This window comes from Misgurnus anguillicaudatus, unplaced genomic scaffold (assembly GCF_027580225.2).
Source record: "Misgurnus anguillicaudatus unplaced genomic scaffold, ASM2758022v2 HiC_scaffold_29, whole genome shotgun sequence".
Classification (NCBI taxonomy): domain Eukaryota; kingdom Metazoa; phylum Chordata; class Actinopteri; order Cypriniformes; family Cobitidae; genus Misgurnus; species Misgurnus anguillicaudatus.
Window position 1 is genome coordinate 10,784,866 of NW_027395279.1, and position 15,621 is coordinate 10,800,486.

General features: G+C 42.1%; 1 protein-coding gene across 1 annotated transcript in view; it reads right to left on the reverse strand.

The window, feature by feature from the left end:
- The window catches only part of LOC141362842 (Fc receptor-like protein 5), a 57,867-nt gene that overhangs the window by 15,142 nt on the left and 27,104 nt on the right, over positions 1 to 15,621 (reverse strand). Inside the window, exon 4 of the mRNA XM_073865100.1 lies at positions 11,153 to 11,162. Within this exon, the coding sequence (XP_073721201.1) occupies positions 11,153 to 11,162 (10 nt within the window). The remainder of the gene's footprint in view (positions 1 to 11,152; positions 11,163 to 15,621) is intronic.

Below are 15,621 nucleotides of genomic sequence, written 5' to 3' on the forward strand. Positions count from 1 at the left end.
GCAGCACAGCTGCGTCGACATAGAACTGTCTGAAGAGGGGTTAAGTCGCGCCTCGGCTGGACTGCCCTGAAATGTTTTCTGTGTGCTGTTTATCCAAAACATACTGAGTAATACTGTTGGTTATGCGACCTCACTATAGTGGCGAACGGTATTGAATTCCTCTAAAAAGAGTAATTTCCGTGCTTACTATACTGTGTATTGACACCCCACGGTTGTACGGTGTCTCTAAACACTTTCTCGCCTTACTGACAAGCAATCAGTAATACGCACACACGGCCCGCTGTCCATAATTCTATCGACGCTTGCCGAAAAAACCCCGGTTTGGCCATATACTGTGTATTGACACTTCTGCCAAATTCGCTCGCAGCCCACCTCAGTTTCTCCGCTACGATGCTGACGGCGCAAACGAGCACGGTCTTACGGCTGTCATTCTCTCTTCCTAGAGAGACGCAGCCTCAGACCTCTCCATGGCTCCAAGCATTTGAATCGCGCCCTCTCCGGACGGCTACTCAAAGGCTTACAGCCAAGCGGTTAATGACGTTTTTCGGCCATACAGCTGATTTATATCAGCGGATCCGAAGACGCTCACACCTCCGCTCTGCTCCAATACTCGGAGATATTAAGGGTAATATCAACCTGAAGTGAGCTTGCTACCCGCCACAATAAGTTTCAAAACTCAAAGCGCGCGCACAGACAGACGCGCGGCATCTCGTTTAAGACGGGCTCACGTACCCCTCTAACGAGCCTCAGAAAACTGAATATCGTGGCATTCTGTTCATAAGTCCACTTCAGTTTGACTAAGCAAAGGTCCCGCCCCGAGCTGACGGCCGGGAAGCTCATGCTTAAGTTACACACAGCTGCATGAAGTGCTACCATTACAAGATCGCCAGCATCTGCTGTGGGTTGAACACGCTTTACGACGGCAATCAGCCTTCGGCGCGTGGAACGCCCGTTTGTCTCATATCAATCACCTTGTACTGTACATACGGTCCATTAAGGGGATGATTTTAGCACTGCAGCACTCTCGACCATGTTATTGTGATAATGCGGTCGGGCAAACTACGGTGGTTTCATTATTTACCGAACCAGACTGAGATCTCGCCCCCTGTACAAGCTGGCGAGTCATCTCCTTTATAAACTCATTGCATCGCTTTATAAGCTATGTTCAATCAGAGTGATACGCATCTCGTGCTTAACTACCAAGATGCAGACATATTATCCCGTTACGATGGGCGTGCAGAGATTGCATCCGTGGGACACGACCTACATTACGTGCCTTATAACACGTTGACACGAGCGGCTAGGACCCCTTTCGCGAGGCGTCCTTATGCAAAGTCTGATCTATTCTGTCTAGTGACAGCGAGAGTCTTCCCCCCGCGAATTGTAGGTGGAACAGCTTTCTCCTCACTACAGAGGCTCGTGCACGGCGGCTTTCTCCCCCTGCGTGTATATATATATATGTGGCGGTGATAACAGCGAACCACGCTTTTATGACCGACCATCCACTTTATTCATAAGTCTGTCATTTCTCAGATGCGGACGGTGCCCGAGGCGCAGCGCTCTGGAACTGTCCAAGGTCCTGTATGACAGATACGTCTGACGTACATCAGACGATCAGCTGTTCATCGGCGTCACAGATCACTCACTAGCGCACCTGTCAATACAGGTTATTTATGGATCGTTGACGTTATCACCTCCCGTGACAATGAAGTCTACTCCATGTATGGATTAGATCCTCGGGCATGGTCTTAGAAGTTTCTCATTTGACATTTGTGACACGGCCGGCTGGTCCCCTCCGTCCACGTTGTCAGTTTACAGCTTCGACATCCCTGCTTCGCGCACTAGTGAGGTTTGTTGCATTAAAGGTGCGCCGCGTAAGCTCACCTGTATGCACGATATGGGTTTTAATTATATGCGTCCACCGTGCGCTTAGAGAAGCTCACATATGCACGCTACAACATTTCGGTATACACTAGGGCTGGGCGATTAATCGAAATCGAACCGCAATCGCGATGTGCAACGTTGCGATTAGCAAATCGCGAAAGGATGCAATATGATGCGATTTGAGAAATATGCAGAGAGGCTTTGTGACAGTCTAACCAGTTGAGCGAGCGCAAGTATGTTTGTGCTTTCTCCGTGAGAGGCACGTCAACCAAAGCAGCGCTTCTCCTACACTGACGAGGGGTTTCGATTTAAAGCATGCGTGCAGCCTGTGTCTCTCAATGCTTGTTAAATACTCGCGTCCGTTTCCCAATTGCAAGACTTTGCGCGTGCGTCTTCCACAACAGACAAGGTGTTTAAACTTGACGCACACGCGCAGCCTGTGTCTCTATGCTTATTAAATACTCCCGCCTGTCTCCGCAAGTCCGCATCGCAAGACTTTTCGGGCGCGTCTTCCACAACAGACAAGGTGTTTAAACTTGACGCACACGCGCAGCCTGTGTCTCTATGCTTATTAAATACTCCCGCCTGTCTCCGCAAGTCCGCATCGCAAGACTTTTCGGGCGCGTCTTCCACAACAGACAAGGTGTTTAAACTTGACGCACACGCGCAGCCTGTGTCTCTATGCTTATTAAATACTCCCGCCTGTCTCCGCAAGTCCGCATCGCAAGACTTTTCGGGCGCGTCTTCCACAACAGACAAGGTGTTTAAACTTGACGCACACGCGAAGCCTGTGTCTCTATGCTTATTAAATACTAACGCCTGTCTCCGCAAGTCCGCATCGCAAGACTTCACGTCCGCGTCTCTCAAAACGGATGATGCGTTTTACACACACACACGCCCAACAATGCTTACAAGCCTGGCTCCTTATTTAAAACAAACTAAAATACCATTTTACTGGGTTGCTAATGTCACTTGAATGAAATGACATGACATTGAACGCATTTGGATTTTATATTCATTTTAAAAATCCCAAATGTAGCTTTTTTATATTTTGATAGTTATGAAGTTGAGTATTACAGTTCTTTGTTTACAAAAACAAACAAACATGCATTTAAATCTTTTCAGTAAAACTCAGTCACCCATTTAAATATTTTAAATTTTTGTTAAAGTTGCATCTATATGAACCCACTTATTTAAATACTGTTACAGTGTTAGTCCAAGCTAAAGATCATTTTACATTTCATACAATAAGAAGTGTAATTATATTCTTAATTTCTTTGTTTTTGTTTCCTTATTTTCACAAAAAAAAAAAAACATAAGAATACAGTTAAATCACCAGACCCATAAGCAATATCATTAAGATCTAACGATCTAAAGAGGCAGATGCACATTGCATCTGCTACAAAATTTAATCGCAAATCGAATCGCAATCGCAATTCCTGGTAGAAAAGGCGCAATTCGATTTTTTCCCTAAATCGCACAGCCCTAGTATACACTAAAGATGCGCTCGGAAAAGCTCATCTGTATACACGGCTGTGACACATACATACATTGTTGTTCATCTGTGTACGTTCACGGTGCGTTGAGTGCCCACCGTACGTTCATCAATCATATCTGTACACATTCACGGCGCGTTCTGTGCATTGATTTATCTATACGCATTCACGGTGCACTGAAGGGTTCACCCGTGTGCGCACAACTTATTATCAGAACACATGACGGCGCGCTTGAGAATCTTGCCGGCCTGTGCATTATAACACTCTGATTCATCTATATGCATTCACGATGTATTCAAGTGTTCACCTGTGCCCGTGCAATTTATAGTCAATACACATTTACGGCGCGCTTGGACAGCTCACCGATCTGTGCACTATAATACTACCTATATGCATCCCGATGCGCTCGAGGGCGCACCTGGGTTCACACTATTGTGGTATCTGTATAATCCCACGCTACGAACCGTTCTGCCGCATATTATAGTCAGATCGGCCGTTCGTGAGCTTCGCAGATCACTCACTATGTATGTCTGTTGCTTACAGTGGTTATTTAGATGGATCGTTGAAACCATCGCACTGGCTCACGCCCCTCTATGAGCTATGTCCTATATAGAGCCCACTCTGTGAGCGTTTGGCTTTTTCATGGACTTGGTCTACAGGGGTATCTATTTGATATCTGCTACACGGCCGGCTGGTCTTCGCCGTCTACGTTGTCAGATTGTACAGCTTAGACGTCCCTGCCCTACGAGCGCAGGTTCTCTCGGCTCAATCATGCACGCTCATGCGTTTTATGTGTACACCACGGTGCGCTCAGCGAGCTCACCAACGTGACTCTGAATTTACTTATCTCGCACACCCGCGGCGCGCTCGGTATCTCGCCGTCTTGTGCTATGTTATGTGCCCCCGGTGCGTTTAAAACCCCACCGTGTGCGCGTCGACATTTTATATGGTGCTTACACATTGCTTAAAGCTGTGAATATGCCGGGTATAGGGCCACACGCAGTGTCTCTCCGGTAAGGCACTTCTGTACGTTGTGTATGCACGGCGTGATGGGATTACGTTCCCCCATAGCGTCAGCTAACTGACGCAATGCGAAGTGAACCGTATTGAAAGGGAACGCTTAGGTTACTCACGTAACCCCGGTTCCCTGAAATAACGGGAACGAAGCATTGCGTCACTTGCCGTGCTACAAACGTCTACGCAGCGAGTGTATTCGGCTGCGCGCTTCAGTCGAATAATAATGAGCTCCTGACGCTTGAACCGCGCTTATATAAGGACGTGTACTTCCCGCGCGCGGGTTCAAACGTTATTGGTCTGTACTTTGTACAGACGTTAACCAATAGGCTTCAGTCACGGAGTAAACAGGAGTTTCCCCCATAGCGTCAGCTAACTGACGCAATGCTTCGTTCCCGTTATTTCAGGGAACCGGGGTTACGTGAGTAACCTAAGCGTTTTATATTTAAAGATATACATTAAAATGTAATCATAATAAAAATATTTAAGGTGTTAAAGAATCCATTATTACAATATGTTACATTGTTCTCCGATATCTTCATAGTATGTGACTTTATTACTCTAGGTGCAAAAATTACCCAGAGATGGTTTTACATGTCCATTTACAACCCTATACTGTAAAAAAACTTTGCTGCCATAATTTTTTTTGTTAAATCAACTCAGATTTACAAGTCATGTCAACAGAGGTTTGTAAAGTGAACGTCAATTTTAAAGTTTAATTACACAAAGTCGGAATGTTACCGGCACGGCCACTGGGTGTCAGTGTTGTTCTTCCCCAGAGAGAAATCCTCCCTTCCCCCACACAGAAGTCTTAAGTCTATGTAAGTAATGGAAGTATTGCACACTTTGCTTTGCAAGCAACCTAAAACATTTAATATTTTGTTTGTGAACTAGCAAGAAGACATGTTTACAAGTAGGAATAGAGTTAAAACTCGGACAAGAAAAATTGTCTTTCACTCGCAACCCTAAAACATTGACTTTAGGGACAAACGTTAATGTCCAGCCCTGTATTCATTACATAATATATGCTAATAAAGTGTTGGCTATATTAAGTAATAAGGGCAAGTATGCAGGTTGTTGCAAAATCTAAAAAATTGGGCTTACTGCCAGGTAAAGTGACGTGGCAGAATCTGAAATGACTGTGAATCTGAGTTATTGGCATGAACAAAGAGTATATTGTAAGGTTATTGAAATAAAACAGAAATTTATACATTTCATTACAATTAAACTAGATACTACATTTTTGTGTATGAAATATGAATTGTTTGGTTTTGTATAATAATGCTGCATCATGCATTTAGAGTCTTTGTCTGCATTCTAACAAGTGTTTTCAACAGTTGGGACCAACATGGTTGCACTCTTCTGAGAGGCTGAGGTGACAAAACCATTCCCATTTGTCCTTGGATTGAAAGATGGTGATCTCTGCCATAAAGCCTTCGTTGTTTTTGACAGACAGTCACTCCAGCAATATACCCTCCTTGGTGATGTTAACATGTTTTAAACTTTTTTTATGTTTTGGACATTCATTTTACTAAGCAGTGCACATCAGTGTGGGTGTTTTTGAAGACTGTTGTTTACAAACTCCCAAGAACGGAATCCCTTTCTATAAGAAGTCTGTGTAGTTATTTGTCATGTTGAGGTGATAACTCATGTTGATCATATATTGACTGTTTGTACAACTTTGTGTTGATCTCATGTGTTACATTGACCATTTCTTATTACACGGTTCTCTAAAATGCTAGATTCTGATTGGCCAGTCGTGACATTCTACTACTGCTCAAAACTAAAAACTCATCAATGTCTATCAATGTCTATTAATGACATACCGGTATCCGACATTAAATTTACAAATGATTAAACCAATGTGTTCGTGACATTTGTCCTGAAGAAACTGTTGGGGCTTTTTTCTGTGATGACATGCTGCAAATACATTATCCCTTACTAGTACAACTTTTTACTTGATCTAATTGTAATGTTAACTGGGTATCTGTCATTTTAGATTGTGAGATATAATACTAATATATTTTTTTATTAGAAAGTTGATTGTTTGTGTAGGGCTATGTACTCTTTTATTGTTCATGTGCAATAAATATGCTTTTTTGTAATGGTTTTGTTCTGTGTTTTCTTGTATTCTGTGTATTTTTGTATTTTGGACTTTTATTTTGACATCCTGTTCTGTTCTGGCTTTTATTTTGAAACTCATCATGCCATGTCACAGTTCACACTTCCTGTCTGTATTGTATATAAGTCACCTCCTGTTCACCTGTTCCTGGATGATTATTACATCGCCAAATCCTGTCTGTTTATCCTGCCTGTATTCTGTTCTGTTTAATCTGTTTATCTGTTACCTGGATCTGCCTGTGTTTTTGACTTCTGCCTGTGTTTTGGATTTAATGCCTGATTGCTGCCTGCCCTGATATTGTGCCTGTCTTTGGATTTTGATTTGGATTTACCTTTGGATTTGTTTGCTGGCCCTTATTGGGATTTTACAATAAACACCTTTTGCATATGGATCCCCCTTCTCTTTGCTTTCATTAAAGCACACCCTGTTACAGAATAATCAGCCATAACCCGGAATCCAGCGAAGGTCAGTAATCTCCCACCAGCAACATGAAACCTGTTTTTGCACTGCTTGCACTCCGTCAGAACCACCGGCCCATTGAGGATTACATGAGTGACTTTTTGGATTTGAGTAATCAGGTACATTATGATGAGGACACTTTAAAACCTATTTTTTATAATGCTCTTGATGAATGGTTGCGCTTGTGTATGCCCCATGATATGTCTGCCTGGTCCCTGGAGAGTTATATTGACTTTGCATTGCTGTTGTGTGGTTCTCCGTTCACGGTGGGTGTGGTGGATAATGAACCAGGGAATATTCACCACACACCTAGCCATGTTCTGCCCGTTCTGCCCAAACCTGTTAATGTCATGCCTGTTCTACCCACACCTGTACAAGTCATGCCTGATTCTAAAATGGCCGCCACAATGCTTGCTCCCAAAATGGCCGCCATCCTGCCTGTCCCTAAAATGGCCGCCACCCTGCCTGCTCCCAAAATGGCCGCCATCCTGCCTGTCCCTAAAATGGTTGCCATCCCGCCTGTTCCCAAACTGGCCGCCATCCTGCCTGTTTCTGCACCTGTTTTCGAGAGAGCGACCACCATCCCTGTACCTGTGTTTCAGAGGGCCATCGTCACCACCACACCTGCACTTATGAGGGCTGTCGTTCACCCTGCACCTGCCGTCAAGATGGCCGTCTTGCCTGAACCGACTACCACAGAGGTATGTCTCATTGACTCTGTACTTACTGAATTTGCCATAGCCCTGTGGTGTGTTTGGTCTGCCTTCTGCTCTGTTGTTCCCGAGGTTCCTCAAGGCCCTGAATCTGAACCATCCGACTCATCTGATCTGCCCGACTCATCTGATCTGCCCGACTCATCTGATCTGCCCGACTCATCTGATTCATCTGTCCTGCCTGATTCACCAGTCCCGTCTAATTCATCCGATTCACCTGGTTCAAAGGACTCATCTGATTCACCTGGCTCAAAGGACTCATCTGATTCACCTGGCTCAAAGGACTCATCTGATTCACCTGGCTCAAAGGACTCATCTGATTCACCATCTGGGACATCGCCACCTTGCTCAGTGGAAGCTTTCCCAAGTTTTTTTTTGGGGGGGGCAGTACCCGGACACAGGGAGGAGGCAGAGGACACCAAGGCGGAGGCCGAAGTGTGCTCGGACCCTTCCTCTCCTTGTGTTCCAGGTCTATTCCTGCCCCATGATATAGCTCCATGTCTGCCCCATGACCCAGGTTTAAGCCTGCCCCATGACCCAGGTCCAAGCCTGCCCCATGACCCAGGTCCAAGCCTGCCCCATGACCCAGGTCCAAGCCTGCCCCATGACCCAGGTCCAAGCCTGCCCCATGACCCAGGTCCAAGCCTGCCCCATGACCCAGGCCCGCATCTGCCCCATGACCCAGGCCCGCATCTGCCCCATGACCCAGGCCCGCATCTGCCCCATGACCCTGGCCCACATCTGCCCCATGATCCTGGACCATCCTGGCCACATGACCCAGGACCTCTCCTGAACTGCCCTGCCATTGCCAAGAGGTCCTGGCCCGCCCACCCACCCTCTATTGGACTCCGGGAGTCGCCCTTTAGAGGGGGGGTTCTGTAATGGTTTTGTTTTGTGTTTTCTTGTATTCTGTGTATTTTTGTATTTTGGACTTTTATTTTGACATCCTGTTCTGTTCTGGCTTTTATTTTGAAACTCATCATGCCATGTCACAGTTCACACTTCCTGTCTGTATTGTGTATATAAGTCACTTCCTGTTCACCTGTTCCTGGCTGATTATTACATCGCCAAATCCTGTCTGTTTATCCTGCCTGTATTCTGTTCTGTTTAATTTGTTTATCTGTTACCTGGATCTGCCTGTGTTTTTGACTTCTGCCTGTGTTTTGCATTTAATGCCTGATTGCCGCCTGCCCTGATATTGTGCCTGTCTTTGGATTTTGATTTGGATTTACCTTTGGATTTGTTTGCTGGCCCTTAGGCCTAAAAAAAAATTTTGTTTGGTTCCGGTTTCCGACCGACCCTGCCAATTTATGTGCGACCCAAATTTATTTTATGAGCTTGGGGAAGAAATAATACACATTAAATAAATACACAAATAAAAAAAATTTGAGGCGAACTATAATTTACCTTTTAGTACAGCACCGTTTTTGTAAAGCACGCGTCCTCCAGCAACAAACAAAGCAGCTACACAGTCGTTAACACAATAGTTCACAGATCGTTGTCGCCACTTACAAAAGCACTGGTAAAGTGGTAATTTTTGGTGTGCATTCGAGATGCTGTTTCGTTTTGCCCCGCCGAAAGTTGTAAATTACAGACAAAAAAGACGAGCTGAACAACGATATGCAAGTGGGCTTTTCTCTTCCAGAGAGCACAAACCAAGGCTCATTTTTGCTGGCAGTAAGTGAATTATAATATTTGGATTTATGGTATTATGACCAGGGCTTGACATTAACACCGCCAAACGCGGGTAAGATTTCGGCCGTAAGGCGGGTCTGTTTTCTTAAAAGTTATGCGAAATGATAAACAATACGCAATGCGACACTGGGAAACTACAACTTCCATGAGCATTCTGGACCCAGAGCAACGCACAGAGATCTGTTGAGAGACGCCAAAGCGTCACCTTCCAGAGAGCGCGCGAGAGCTGATGGATTTGCGAATGCACAAGAGGACGCAGTCTGAGCGCATACACACTTCGGGAAAGATAAAACAATTGCATGGAAGTGATTGATAAGATATAAATTGCGTGCAAACTCTCAGGGCAAGAGCGAAGAGAAATTCAGCGTACCTGAATGCAGTGATGGAGTACTCGAGTCCTGGACTCGGACTCGAGTCCGACTCGAGTCACTATTCTTTGGACTCGAGTCCGACTCGAGAATCCATTCTCTGGACTTGTGACTCGACTTGGACTCGCAGATTGATGACTCGTACTTGGACTCGGACTCGAGGATATATACAATCGGACTTGAGCATTCATCACTTTGTTTTTGACTAAATATTTTATAAAAAATTATATAAGGTGTTACACTTTTCCTGTTTCGTGCCCAAGACCGGTCGCGATCTCCCTTCACAGACACTGCTACCTCTCGCTCTCTTTGCTTGACAACACACTCACTGACGTCACTCACTTTTACGCTCGTGTAATGCATGATGCATGATTCGCGGGCTAAATGTTCACATTTGTAAAATGCAGAAAGACGTGCCCCGGATCGTGAAGTTCGCCTACGCGAATTTTGCTTCTAATTCTGGAAAGAGCAGCGCTAAATGTTGTGTGTGTATAATCGCACAATTAAAGGAAAAGACTGGGACAACCTCAAACTTTAACAGACACGGATGCACCCAGAAAAGTAAGTAAAATGCTTTCAATTGCCTAACGTTAGCTTTTTTTAAAAAAAAAATATATATTACTGACTTGCATATATAGCAAACGGAAGAAGCTAAGGTTAATGTATGTCTGGTTCAGATTACAGCATTTTTTTGTCTGTTGATAACTAAAAAAGAGTAACTAAACCCTAATCCAAGTTTTTTTAGTTACTGATCTGTAAGAATGATGGTTTATTAGTGCTGTTCATTGATTTTGATGTACGTTTTTTGACATTTGGATATAAAGTTTTTCAATACTACAATATATGTTTAAAAACGTCTGAGTGCTGCCCTCTTTAGGTTGAACGGTGGCTACTGCAGTTGAATTTTCCTACATCCAATAGGAAAATTCAACTGCAGTAGCCACAGTTCAACCTGAAGAGGGCAGCACTCAGACGTTTTTACACCATATATAGCAGGATTAAAACACTTCCCCAGATAGCAAAAGATAGCAATGAGTCGGCGGACCACCGGCGGTGCTCTGGCGACAGTAGAAGCGTCATAAAGGCGTAATCGCAAACACGTCTGACGGCGGTCCGCCGGCGGCAGCCGCTTTTTAAAAGCGGCAGCCAGCTGTCTACCGCCTTCAATCCGCGGCTGGCCCGCCGGCCAACCGCCGTTCGGCCGCCTTTATATTGAAGGCGGCTCTTTCGCGGACCGTCGGAGGCAAACGCTATTTTCGAGCGATTTGCCGCCGCTTATTGTATATATATATAATATTTATATAGGCTATTTCTAGTATGCAGTTTATCAAAAATAATGATTGATCAAATCAGACAAATTCTCATTTGGAGTTTTTATTCCACATTTCAAAGTACATTAACAGTCATTGAACTAAGATGTGTAAGAGCACTAAAATATAAATAACTGAAAAATAAAAAAAGTACTAAAAAACATACAGGTTTTCAAATAAATTCTAGTTTAAAAAAAAACATTACAAGCAAATTAGAACATTTTCAACAATTGTTAATAATTTAGAGGTCAGCTCTAAGATGAAAATAATTAGGCTACCAGTAAACATTATATTAAGTAATGAGGATATTTGGTACCAAAGAATGGCCAGCATACCAAATAATAGTCATTTCTAACAATAGGATAAGTGTTAATCATTTAGAGCAGTGGTTCTCAATCCTGTTCCTGGGGACCCCCTGCTCTGCACATTTTGTATGTCTGTCTAACCTGACACACTGTGCTTAGTTCATGGAGCTCTCAGCTAATGAGATGATGATTAGAGTCAGGTGTGTTAGATAAGGAATACATACAAAATGTGCAAAGCAGGGGGTCCCCAGGAACAGGATTGAGAACCACTGATTTAGAGTAAAGCTCTGGACTAGAATAGACTATTATAATGGCATTGCTGACCTGGGACACAATATTTTTACTTTGCTGCAATATGATCTGTCTCTTGTGAATGAAAAATGAACAGATACTTTATTGATCCTCAATGGGAAATTCAAGGTCCCAGTAGCTTATAACACAACACACATCAACATAAACAGAATGATTAAAAAAAACAAATCCACATGACAAAAAAAACAGTAAAAGACACTAAAGACATTAAAAAAGATCCACATGAATGTAATGTATAAGCATGAGGCGCTTATGATCAGTACTTTATCTCGTGCACCTGTATAAAGGACAAACCTTCTCGCCATTCCATATCTTTCCGAGGAGCTGCCATCAAGGCAGGGTCCCAGGGAATTTGGAAAAAAAGAAAAGTAATTTTCACAGTGAAGTGTGGATTGGTTGAGTGTACTGTCACACTTCAGGCTTCTTGATGTTACTGACTGCAGGATAAAGAAAGGGTTCCAGTTGTCAGTGATGCTGGGGTGTCAGTAGTCAGCCTCGGTTTAAGGGGTCAGCTGTGGGTCCCTCTCAGCTGTGTGCCGCCTTTATCCGCCTTCACGGTCAGATGCTCCTTTCAGGTTACGCGTAACATTAACCTGGACAGCCCCATCAGTGGCATCCTGGGTTGCCGGGTTCTTTCGGATGGCTCCTGTAGAAAATACAGAACTGTCATTCCATTTGAATAACATAAGGCCATACACATCTACTTAAATATAAAAATCTAACTTACTTTGAACAATGGTCTTCAGAAACAGGTCTCTAAAACATGCTTGATTCCCTACACCAGTCCAGGTTGTATTAATTGAAAGGTGATTAGAGACGATACTCTAAAGCTGAAAATTCAAAAAAAGTGTTACAAATTACATTTCTCAGAATTTTCTCATACATAAATGTGAGACAGGCTGTGGATTCAGACTGTATATGCAGTGTACAAACCTAATTTTACTTTTAGATTACCCTACGGCAAAATTAGCACACTTACAACTTGTTCCTGGAGCATTTTATCCTGCCTCAAAGTGTTGTCAAGCAACATTAAATGTAAGCCGCTGTCATCCGAAGCTACAAAATGAAAGGCATATGGTAATTTTGGACCTACATCACAGACAAAAAAAGTAAAATTTAAGAAAGAATGCATGTTCTTACCTGCTCGTTCACTACGTTCCCTCGGGGCTTGGTTCTTCACCCTCACACTGCAAAAAATGATTGTCTTACCTAGTTTTTTGTCTTGTTTTCTAATATAAATATCTAAAAATTCTCAAATTGAGATACATTGACTTGGTAAGCAAGTGGCTTAAGATATTAAGTCTTGTTATTGAAATAAATGATAAAAATCAAGAGTTTTTCTTTTTACTTAAAACAAGTCAAAATATCTGCCAATGCGGTAAGAAAAATAAACTTAATTTAAGTTGATTAAGTTAAAAACTGGAATTTAGTTTATTTTTCTTACTGCACAGGCAATTTTTTTACTTGTTTTAAGTAACAAAAAACTCCCGATTTTCATAATTTATTTCAATAAACAAAACTTAATATCTTAAGCCACTTGCTTACAAAGTCAGTGTCTCAATTTAAGAATTTTCAGATACTAATATTAGAAAACAAGACAAAAGAAAACCAAGCAAGACTTTCATTTTTGCAGTGCAGGGCTTGGTTTTCATTCTGGAGCCTCTAGAAATCTACATTATATAAAAAAAAAACAACAACTAAAAGCACTATTTTAAATATTGTTAAAACACTGCACACTAAGACACAGGCCTAATATACCTTGATAGCTGAAAACTTCATGCTGTGCACGAGATGCTGTGCTCTGGGCAAGCTATCTGCAAGAAAATATGAATAAAACTACATTGTTAATACAACTTCAGTTACTGGATAAGCAGCATAGAGCAAACATAGTCTTACTAACAACTTTTAAATAAAAAATAAAAGAACTAGAACTTTGCTTAACCTCCGTGTGTACTATAACAAAGGCAAAACAGCATGTGTTCGCTTACACTTGCTAGCCACTTTAGCTAGGGGAGCATACTTGTTCAGACAAACAAAGTAATTTAAACAACTTCTATACATGAACATAATTGCGTTACACAAAAATGAAACATGTACTTACTTAAACGATCGTAATTGATGACTTTTGTCTTAAATCTGTATCTTGATCCTCTCTTCAAACACTGAAATGTGTGACGCCGAGTGCTCTCTGGGAGGACACGTTATCTTCCGGTTTACAATTCTTCCGTCTTTTTTAAGTGCTGCCCCTGTCGACCGGTGGCGGTACTTCACTGTTTGTGCTTTAACACTTTCTTTTTTCTCTCAATTAATTTGTACAGGTCGCAATCGCAAAATAATCCTTGTACATGTAAAAGGTAAAAAAAATTAAATCGATGTTGGAAAATAATGAAAGACATAAAGGAAATTTCCAGTCAAGTGCATAAATCAAAGACATGTACAAATGTTCACCTAAGTGATAAAATAATTCGATATATTTCACATATATTACTGTATAATCGCTTCAGAGTTTAAAAGTAATTTAAATGTAATTTCCTAAAACTTCAAGAATCTGTTATAAACCCTACTGGCTTTAGATGCATGTGAAACATGCTTGAACTCAGGGTGTAAAAAAGGAAACTAACTTAAAACACATTCGTATAAACATAACTTACATATCTTTGCTTTGGAGCAAAACAACTATCCTATTTGATATAATTCACATATATAGGCTATTATGATTTTATAACCGCTCAAATGTGAAAGTTAAAATGCTGTCAGTACTTTAACTCCAATGGCCAATGTTGAGTTTGAGAAGATTTCAAAGCGGCTTGCCGCCAGCCTGCCGCGGTCTATTAGACGGAGGCAACCGCCAGAGAAAATTGAGCAGTCGGGCCGCCGGCTGCATGCCGGCGGCAAATCGCAAGAGAGGGGAGTGACGTATTCGGCGGCAAACGTTTCATCCCCGCCAGCGGGACGCACCTATAGCCGACAGCTTAGGGCTGGCGGCAAAAAGAAGTCCTGCGGATATTTTTTGCTATCTGGGTTATATCCAAATGTCAAAAAACTTACTAAAATCAATGAACTGCACTAATAAAGCCCCATTCTTACAGATCATTAACTAAAAAAAGTTGATTTAGGGTTTAGTTACTCTTTTTAAGTTATCAACAGACGTTACTCTCTCTCTCTCTCTCTCTCTCTCTCTCTCTCTCTCTCTCTCTCTCTCTTTGCATATCGTATTGATTTTTACGTTTTAAGTATCTTTAAAATACAGTGTCCTGTAAAATGCAGGTTTCTTTTTTCGCTGAGTGTATTTCTATAATAGTGTTAAAGGATTAGTTCATGTACTCCTCACACTGTCATCCAGGATCTTTTTTCTTCAGTGGAAATAAATTGTTTTTTAAAGAAAATAATTTCAGGATGTTTTCTTAATGAACTTCAATGCCAACTCAGTTGTTTGTTCTTGTTTCCTCGAAAAAACAAAATGCAGCATGATTAAACATGCAATTTGTAAATTTTCTAGTTCTCAATCACATATTCACAACAATGGAAGTAAATGCTTTTGATGGCGTCGTAAAGTTGCAAAGTGTGTTGCAAAGTGTATATGTGTGACTGTGTTTGTATGTGTAGGGATGAAATCACTCTGAGAGCAGGTGGATGGTTACTCAAAATTGCACTTTACTGAGCCAGCAGTGAGAGATCTGTAACAAACACGACCAAAAGCTGGTTAACGTACAGTGCATCACGTGGCATAGATGTCAGCAGCAAGAGATGTAAACAACTGCTTATTCAAAATGATTGTGAACATATAGTGGACAAAACTCAAATAAAACATACATTAAAGTCACTGTCTTTGTCCTCATCATTTCACATAAATACAGAAATATTATAAACTTAAGTAACCATAATTTTACATATCTTTTTGTATAAATGAAACACAGAAAATGAAGAACAGATCTAAAATGGT